The following is an 8,910-nucleotide window of genomic DNA, read 5'->3' as shown; positions in this document are numbered from 1 at the left end:
GTGTGTGTGTGTGTGTGTGTGTGTGTGTGTGTGTGTGTGTGTGTGTGTGTCCGTCATTTCAGATGCCAACAGTGGACCCAATTCTAGCAGGCTGAGCATAAGGAGAGGCTGGGTTGGGATCCTGCAGCCCTGGCCACCCACTCTCATCGGCTCTCCTAGCTGGCTGCTTCTCTGAGAGCACTCAGTCAGAGATGTGGCCGCCACCTGCCTGCCCTGTCTGGTTCTCTCCCAGCCAGCCTGGCTTTGTATGCCGTCACCCCCCCCCCTCTGTCCTCCGACCATGAGGATGGCAGGGCAGGATAGATAAACTCTTATTTGGGGTGCCAGGGTCCTTACTTCTCCCCTCCCTCCCAGGTTCTTTCTCAACTCCCGATGGCTCCGGATCCTGGAGAGACGCTTTTCCTGGCAGAGCAGCCTCCTCTGCCTCCCGCACCTCTGCTGCCCCCCAGCCTAACCAATGGAAGCATCGTCCCCACTGCCAAGCCTGCACCCACACTCATTAAGGTATTTTCTGCCAGCGGCTGTCCTCCCTCCCATGATGTCATTCTAGCTATGGGAACGACTGCAAGGGGTGGGTGGGTACATCTTCAGGCGGTCAAGGACCTGACCCAAGGTGATCTGGGAATTTCTCCTCTCTGCACTGCCCACGGGACACTGAACACTGTCAGCCTGTCTTTGTTGTTAGGAACACGTTACCAGGACCTGGATAGAGATTAAAGAGAAGGAGGCTTGGGTCAGGGAAGCGGCTCACTGGGATAAGGCACTTGCCTCCAAGCCTGACAGCCTGAGTTTGATCCTCTGGATGTCTGTACTTACAGACCCCGCAGGTTGTCTTTTTACCTCCACACGCACACTGTCACATTCACACACACACACACACACACACACACACACACACACACACACACCTATCCCTCACGGCCACACACACACATTAAAATGTAATTTTTTTAAAGGAAGTTTTTCTTGGCTTACAGTACTAGCTCATGGTAGTAGGGCTCAGTGTCCAGGATTCGGACGTGGGGGCTCCACCCTAAGATGATCTTACGTAGTCCTAGTCACTCTGAAAGCCCCCTCTATGTATAAGTTAAACCACCACCCTCCTCAGACCTCATGTGGGGAGTTCAGCTCCAATGTAGATTCAGCAGGTGTGGTACCCTCACTCCATGGCAGGCACAGTGAGCCAGGCATTTGTGCCTGAGGGCGCTACCTTCAGGTAGAGCACTGCCAGAGGCTGACTGAGCTGAGCAGGGTGTGCCACTGCCTGCGGAGCCTGTTTGTTTTCACTCCTCCCCGAAGCACCTGGGGGAGGGGTTATTGTCTTTGTCAGGGCCATGTAGCCCCACCGTAGCCCCAGTAGTTTCACCTGTCCTCTCATTCTCTTGGCTCCCTTCCTATAGACCCTACACCAACATGGCAACCACCCCACCATCACCTCTGTACTCCTATCTCTGAGACCCACAGCCTTAGCTTGAGTGTGGGAGGGGCTGATGTCACAGCCCAAAGCTGTCCAGGTTCTCTTTTGGTATTCACTGAGCGCTCAGTTGCCTGGGGGCCTCCTGTCTGTCTGCAGCATTCCCAGATGCACCCCTCCTCCTCTGGCCAGCAGGAGCGGCCAGCAGCCTCACCTCCTGCCTCAGCCCTCTTCAGTGGGTACTGCTTGCTCTTACAGCTGCATTGTCTTTACAGCCCATAGATGTCATCTCTTCACCCTACATGGCACCTTCTGACCATACGTTTAACAGAGCAGTCTGTGCGTGTTCCTTGCTGGTGCACGCCTTGCTAGCTTTATTTTGCTCTCTGATGGCAGCAATAGGCTGAGCCCCATCTCCTCCTGGGTCCTGGCTTCCACCTGCTTCACTTTCCTGACTTTCTCTCCCTTGGAATGCAGCTGCCCTTGGCCACACCTTTCTTCCAGCTCTGTGGCCTCATCAGATACACTGACAAAGTTAGGACCTCTTCTTGGGCTCCAGGAGCCCAGCTCCTTACCGCCACATGTCCAAGTTGTCTTCCTCTAGTGGGCTACCTCTGTCCACACCTTCCTGTGGCCACCAGTTCAAGACCCCACCTGACCTCTGCATGGTCTTCTGCCTTTGTCTCACCTTTGTCTGCTCAGGAGTGTCTAGGCTCCTACAGTCCTCTCTGGTGCCCCCTGATTATTTGCCTTCATCTACCTCTGCCTGACCCAAGAGCAGCGTGTTGACCATGGCCCACTGACCTTTCTTGGTTCTTGGCCTGAGTCCTGTCCATCCAGGCCTTATTAAGGTTGTGTCCGCTGGGAGCCTATGGGCACACACAGAAGATTGTGGCATCCTGGGCTGGATCAAGAACAAAGTCACTGTGCAGCCTTGGGCAAGCGACTTCTAAGCTTGTTTCCAAATCACTGACACTTCCTTTCTAGGTGGGACTCTTCAGGGGCCTGAATGGCGCCCTTTGAGCATGGCCATGCGACACAGCTCAGCTGTAGTATTGCCTCTGTTTTTATGTTGCTCAGTCATGTGACACCTGTACAGATCTGATTGGTCTTTCCTCTGGCCTGCCACGTCTTCTAGGATAGGGCCAGTCTCATGGAGTAGGGGTGGGTGCTCCTCAGAGGATGCCGGGCATGGGCCTAGGTGGTGCCTCCCTGGGGTGGCCCCTGATACAGTGTCTCATGTTCCCTCAGCAAAGCCAACCCAAGTCTGCCAGCGAGAAATCACAGCGCAGCAAGAAGGCCAAGGAGCTGAAGCCAAAGGTGAAGAAGCTCAAGTACCACCAGTACATCCCCCCGGACCAGAAGCAGGACAAGGGGGCGCCCGCCATGGACTCTTCCTATGCCAAGATCTTGCAGCAGCAGCAGCTCTTCCTGCAGCTGCAGATTCTCAACCAGCAGCAGCAGCAGCAACAACAACAGCACTACAACTATCAGGCTATCCTGCCTGCCCCTCCCAAGTAGGAGCACAAGTCCCCGAGGCTCTTCACCTGGGCCTGCTGCCTGCGGAGGTTAGGGAGTACTGAAGCCCTTTGTTTCTGTCTTGCCTCAGGCCCTCGGGTGAGACTCCCGGAAGCAGTGCCCCTACCCCATCACGTAGCCTCTCCACCAGTAGCAGCTCCAGCTCAGGCACCCCAGCGCCCAGTGGGCTGCCACGTCAGAACAGCACGGCGCTAGCTGGCAAACCAGGAGCCCTGCCAGCCAACCTGGATGACATGAAGGTAGGTGGCTGACCCCTTCTCACTGGAAGACTAGAGCTCTCCCATGAGGGATAAGGGGCAGGCTTTTAGGCAGAGACAGTAATGGCCCATGACCACAAGACAAAAGGCAGAGGCAGCTCTAGATCTGGTCTGCTCTAAAAGGAGCACTTTAGAACCTTCTGTAAGGCCTCTCAGGTCCGTGATCATAACAGTATCTGCCCTTGTGTATGTGTGTGGGGCTGGGGGCAAATCTCATATTCTCTATTATCATGTAGTAGTATGTGAGTAGCAGCAGGGCTGTCAGTATTGCCCCCTCCACTCTGCCAGTCAGTGCCAGTGGCTCAGCCTGGGCTCAGCCTGTTTTCTCTGCCACTGATCAGAAGGTGGGACAGGCCAAATCTTCTCTTGAACATTTGTCCTCCTGTGTCATAACCTGGATCTCCCAGTAAGACCACATTCATGAGGGTCTTGGGCTGATGGACTCCAGCTGGACTTAAGCCCAATCCTTGCTGCTCCATAGCGTTATGACCTCAAGGCTGTATTATTCTGTGAAGAATACATATGGGGAGAGTACTCTAGGGGAGGGGCTTGTGGGGTAAAAGACTCGGGGAGTCATCTGGAATGGCCATTTGGGACCCAGATGAAGGACTCCAAACTTTCATAGCCTGTCCTTTAACTTGGCCCATTTTCCCTGTCCAGCCCCCCAATTCCCAGCTGCTCTAACTCTCAACCCCTGCAGGTGGCAGAGCTGAAGCAAGAACTGAAGTTGCGGTCACTTCCCGTCTCCGGCACCAAGACTGAGCTGATAGAGCGCCTGCGTGCCTACCAAGACCAAGTCAGCCCAGCTCCAGGAGCCCCCAAGGCCCCTGCCACCACCTCTGTGCTGTCCAAGGCTGGTGAGGTAGTGGTCGCCTTCCCTGCGGCCCTGCTAAGCACAGGGTCAGCTCTTGTAACAGCAGGCCTTGCACCAGCTGAGATGGTGGTGGCCACAGTAACCAGCAATGGCATGGTGAAGTTTGGCAGCACAGGCTCCACACCCCCCGTGTCTCCCACCCCTTCAGAGCGCTCACTGCTCAGCACGGGTGATGAGAATTCCACACCTGGGGATGCCTTTGGTGAAATGGTGACATCGCCGCTGACACAGCTCACCCTGCAGGCCTCCCCACTGCAGATCGTGAAGGAGGAGGGTGCCCGTGCTGCGTCCTGCTGTCTAAGCCCTGGTGCTCGGGCTGAGCTGGAGGGACTGGACAAGGACCAGATGCTGCAGGAGAAGGACAAGCAGATAGAGGAGCTGACCCGAATGCTCCAACAGAAGCAGCAGCTGGTTGAGCTGCTGCGGCTACAGCTGGAGCAGCAGAAGCGGGCCCAGCAGCCAGCCCCAGCCCCAGCCAGCAGCCCTGTGAAGCGGGAAAGTGGTTTCTCCAGTTGCCAGCTGAGCTGCCAGCCCCAGGGCTCTGCCCATGCTTTTGGCCCTGGCCTAGTGGTTCCCACTACCAACCATGGAGACACTCAGGCCCCAGCCCCAGAGTCCCCACCTGTGGTGGTGAAGCAGGAAGCGGGACCACCTGAGCCAGATCTGGCCCCTGGCTCCCAACTGCTCTTGGGCTCACAGGGCACCAGCTTCCTCAAGAGGGTCAGCCCTCCTACCCTGGTCACTGACTCTACAGGGACTCACCTCATCCTCACTGTGACCAATAAGAGTGCAGATGGCCCTGGCTTACCTGCGGGGAGCCCCCAGCAGGTAGCTGAGGAACAGGGGCAGACTGGGGTGGCATATCGGGGTAGAGAATTGAATGCTGTCTTGTGCAGGCTGCATTATCAGACTCAGGACCTGGCTTCCTGAAGGGACCTCCTTGAGGCCCGGTGTTCTGTCACCCTACAGCCGTATATTTACCCCATTCTGTATCTCCTCTTCCCTATCCACGAGAACTCCCAAAAGTCTGTTAGCTAGCAAAGTTGTTCCTATGGGCAGTGAAGGAGGCCTTTCCCCACCCCGGCAAATATGGAGCCTTGCCTTGTCCCTACCTACACCAACAACCGTTTCTCCCATTCTCCCATCCAGCCCTTGTCCCAGCCTGGTTCACCAGCCCCTGGCCCACCTGCCCAGATGGACCTGGAGCACCCACCTCAGCCTTCGTTTGCAACCCCCACATCTCTGCTGAAGAAGGAGCCGCCTGGTTATGAAGAGACTGTGACCCAGCAGCCTAAGCAGCAGGTGAGGATGCCAGCAGCTGGGGTGCTGCAAGCAAGATTAAGGCACCTCCCTGACAACCAGAGTCTGAAGGAGAAGTGATTCCTGCAGGCTGTCTTCTGACGTCCACACACGCATGCACAAACACTCACACGTGCACAATAAATAAAAATGTTAAGGCAGTAGGCCAAGCCCCACATGGGTAGTGCCCGTCCCACAGGAGCTGGGGGATGAGCTTCAGAAGCAGGCCATGAAGAGCACGGGGAACATCCAGTGCAAGGCAGAAGCACAAGCTAGGTTGGTGGCATGCCTGAGCTTAGACAGTATCTGGGTGCCCATTCTAGACTTTCATGTTTTTTTCTATTTCTGTCCCACAGGAAAATGGCTCCTCCAGTCAGCACATGGATGATCTGTTTGATATTCTTATTCAGAGTGGAGGTAAAGCCCCAGCCCCAGCCGTCTCCTTACCTCTAGTCACAGGTTGGCTGTTTCAGAGCAGCAGGCTGACACCATCTAGAAGGCCCTGGCAAGCACACTCTTGACATATAGTCCTTGGCTACTTGTCCCAGCTGCCTGGTAACCACACACACACACACAGCCCTGCAGTTAGGTGAACACGGCCTACATACTGAGCAGCAGCAGCATAGCACCGAGGGCCAGGGCAGCCCCAAGAAGGAATAGGGCAGACAAGCACAGGGTCACAGCTAGATCATGAGGGCCTGGGCCCAGTCAGCAGAGAGTACATAGCCTAGAGCAGTGCGCTCTGACACGGGAATATCGGGAAGATGGCACAGCAGTGAACAGGGGAGTGAGTAGTGCTTGGTGCTCAGCAGTTCTCAGGCCTAAGGCAAACATGTGCTGGGTTTGCTACGGAGTCTGCATGGTCTCTGGTGAGTGCAGGTAGTTGAACCTGAGCTTCAGCTGCCACTGTGTCTGGAACAAACACCATCAGAGAGACGGGGAGGTGTTGCTTGAAGGAGTCACAACCGCTGAAACCTGGTGTTTAAGGGATGGCAGAAGAGGAGCAGCTAGAGTACTGGATGTCCCCCCAAGAGACACTTGAGGATGCCAGAAAGGGGCAGGTTGTGGCATATGGGAAACAGTTAACAGCCACATAGGCAAGAATAGTTGACCAGGACAAGAGAGACATGGAGAGTTTGTATAATGTTTTATTGTGACTGTTCAATTTATTGTGTTGGCATTGTGTCACTATCTTAATCTCAAACATTTTCATCGTCTCAAACTAAAACCTGGACACCTGAGATGAACTTGAGCCCCACCTTGTCTGATTCTGACTGTCCTGTATGTGGACTCTTAGGGTTTTGGTTAGCCTGTGAATAATTTCACTTAGCCTGTCCTCACCCACTTGTCCATTATTAGCTACTTGAACAGCTGCTGTCATATTCTCTTGGGTGCACCCACAAGTGAGACTGCTAGATCATCCTGCTTCCAAGGCTGCTGTGCGCTATTTCATCTTTCTTTGCCATGCACATTAGTTGCACTGACCCTAATCCCTTAACACTACTTACGGTGCTGGGAACCATACATTAATGTTAATCTGGTCTCTGCTTCTATCCAACCCCTCCAGCCCCCTACCAGCTTTTCCTGTGACTTGGCATTGCATTTCCCTAGTGACCAGTGATGCTATGAACTGCTACAGCTATGTGTAGATCATTGGAGAAAACACCCATCCTTTGCCAATTTTTGAATATCAACATTTTACAAATGATGTATATGTTCTGGGTGTGTGAATTCCCTTATCAAATCTGTGACCTGCAGATACTTCCTCCACTCGGTAACATTATCTTTTCATTTTATCTTTCGGTGTGTGTGTGTATACTAGGCAAGCACTTCAGCATTCATCCTCAGCTCCAGCCAAGCTGAAGCTTCTATCTCCTGTCTGTAGTCAGTAGATCTTTCTCTGGTTTGTGGTAAGGACTGTCACATCACTTTCTTGAGCATATTCAAAGCTGGTTTCTGACCCCATTAACTGTCTCTGTCGGCAGAGATTTCAGCAGATTTCAAAGAGCCACCATCCCTACCAGGCAAGGAAAAGTCACCTCCAGCAGCCACAGCATATGGGCCTCCGTTGACACCACAACCCTCGCCTTTGAGTGAACTCCCCCAGGCTGCTCCTCCACCAGGTTCCCCCACCCTCCCAGGGCGCCTAGAAGACTTCCTGGAGAGCAGCACAGGGCTGCCCCTGCTGACAAGTGGGCACGAGGGACCAGAACCCCTTTCCCTCATTGACGACCTCCACAGCCAGATGCTGAGCAGCTCCGCCATCCTGGACCACCCCCCATCACCCATGGACACCTCTGAATTGCACTTTGCTCCTGAGCCCAGCAGTGGTATGGGCCTGGACCTGGCTGTTGGCCACCTGGACAGCATGGACTGGCTGGAGCTGTCATCTGGTGGCCCTGTGCTTAGCCTGGCTCCCCTCAGTACTGCAGCCCCCAGCCTCTTCTCGATGGATTTCCTGGATGGCCACGACTTGCAGCTCCACTGGGATTCCTGCTTGTAGCCCTCTGACTCCAGACATGCATTAGGGAAGGGTCAGAAGTTGGGGAGCCACACAACCATAGCCAGTGTACGTTCCTTGTGACTGTGAGCCTCGACAATCACAGTCCCTAGGGGCTGCAGCAGAAACCCTATGCTTGGCTCCGGCTCACCGTGGGCAGTGGGCAGAAGCTGTCAAGAAACAATTCTGGGCCCATGCTGAGGTTTTGGGAGGCTGGCCAGAGCCAGTTAAATTCGACCTCCTTTTCTGAGGTCAGAGGTGCACATCTGGGTGAAGTGTTTTGCCTAGGTGGACTTATAGCCAACCCGCCTTCCAGGTCTCCCATTCCTTCACTGCAAGGAAGAAACTAGCCAGGCCTCTACTCACCCATTCCCTATTTTAGCCAGTCCCAGGACCCGGCACTCTGCCATTTCAGTCTTGGTGTATAGTATAACCACTGGTGGCAAAAATCTGTATAGATGTATATATATACCTCTATATTATTATATATCAACTTACATATACACATATTTTTAGGGGTGGTGGGAAATGGGTGTGGTTACCTCCACCTGCTTTCACACATAAAAAGCCTGGAGGGCTGCTTGGGGCTTGATACAGAGTCATTGTGAGAAGTGTGCTATATGACCCAGTACTCAACCTGGCATGCAGCTGCCCAGGCCCACCCCACACATGTATGTAACATGTAGACAGACACCTGCCATTGCCTCCTACACGCCATCCTGCCCTGCTTCCTGGCTCCTGAGTGCCACAAGGGCAGAGGTGCTTCCTGTCCTCCAGCAGCTCTCCACCCACCCACATTCCGTCCCACCTCCCCACTGCAGCCACCCTGGCCTGGGAGTGGGAGTGGGGTGGGTCCCAGTGCATCTGCTGAGAGGGGACTGAGAGGTACCTCCTGCCCAACACCAGCCTTGTTCTGTGCTGACTCAATGCAGATAAGGGATAGAGCCATCAAAAGAAGTGCTGGGACAAAGGCGGGGAAGCTGTGTGAACTTTTTAAAATAAAACAAAAACACTGACTTGCCAGTCT

The 8,910-nt window shown here is 54.3% G+C and overlaps 1 protein-coding gene across 3 annotated transcripts in view; it reads left to right on the top strand.

Annotated features, from left to right (window-relative positions):
* The window catches only part of Mrtfa (myocardin related transcription factor A), a 177,761-nt gene extending 168,855 nt beyond the window's left edge, over positions 1-8,906 (top strand). The window contains exons 7-14 of one of the 3 annotated variants that reach the window (XM_029531082.1): positions 355-504; positions 2,666-2,931; positions 3,024-3,192; positions 3,911-4,072; positions 4,328-4,912; positions 5,234-5,386; positions 5,740-5,800; positions 7,369-8,877. In XM_029531082.1, coding sequence (XP_029386942.1) covers positions 355-504; positions 2,666-2,931; positions 3,024-3,192; positions 3,911-4,072; positions 4,328-4,912; positions 5,234-5,386; positions 5,740-5,800; positions 7,369-7,886 — 2,064 coding nt within the window. In that variant the 3' untranslated portion in view covers positions 7,887-8,877. Of the gene's footprint in view, positions 1-354; positions 505-2,665; positions 2,932-3,023; positions 3,193-3,910; positions 4,913-5,233; positions 5,387-5,739; positions 5,801-7,368 lie in introns of all 3 variants that reach the window. The other 2 variants (XM_021216568.1, XM_021216567.2) reach the window with 2 other exon arrangements.
* The last annotated feature ends 4 nt before the right edge of the window (positions 8,907-8,910 follow it).

The sequence above is a fragment of the Mus pahari genome, chromosome 17 (assembly GCF_900095145.1).
Source record: "Mus pahari chromosome 17, PAHARI_EIJ_v1.1, whole genome shotgun sequence".
In the NCBI taxonomy this organism is placed as follows: domain Eukaryota; kingdom Metazoa; phylum Chordata; class Mammalia; order Rodentia; family Muridae; genus Mus; species Mus pahari.
Note: the sequence above shows the minus strand (reverse complement) of the source record. Positions and strands in the feature narration are given on the sequence as shown.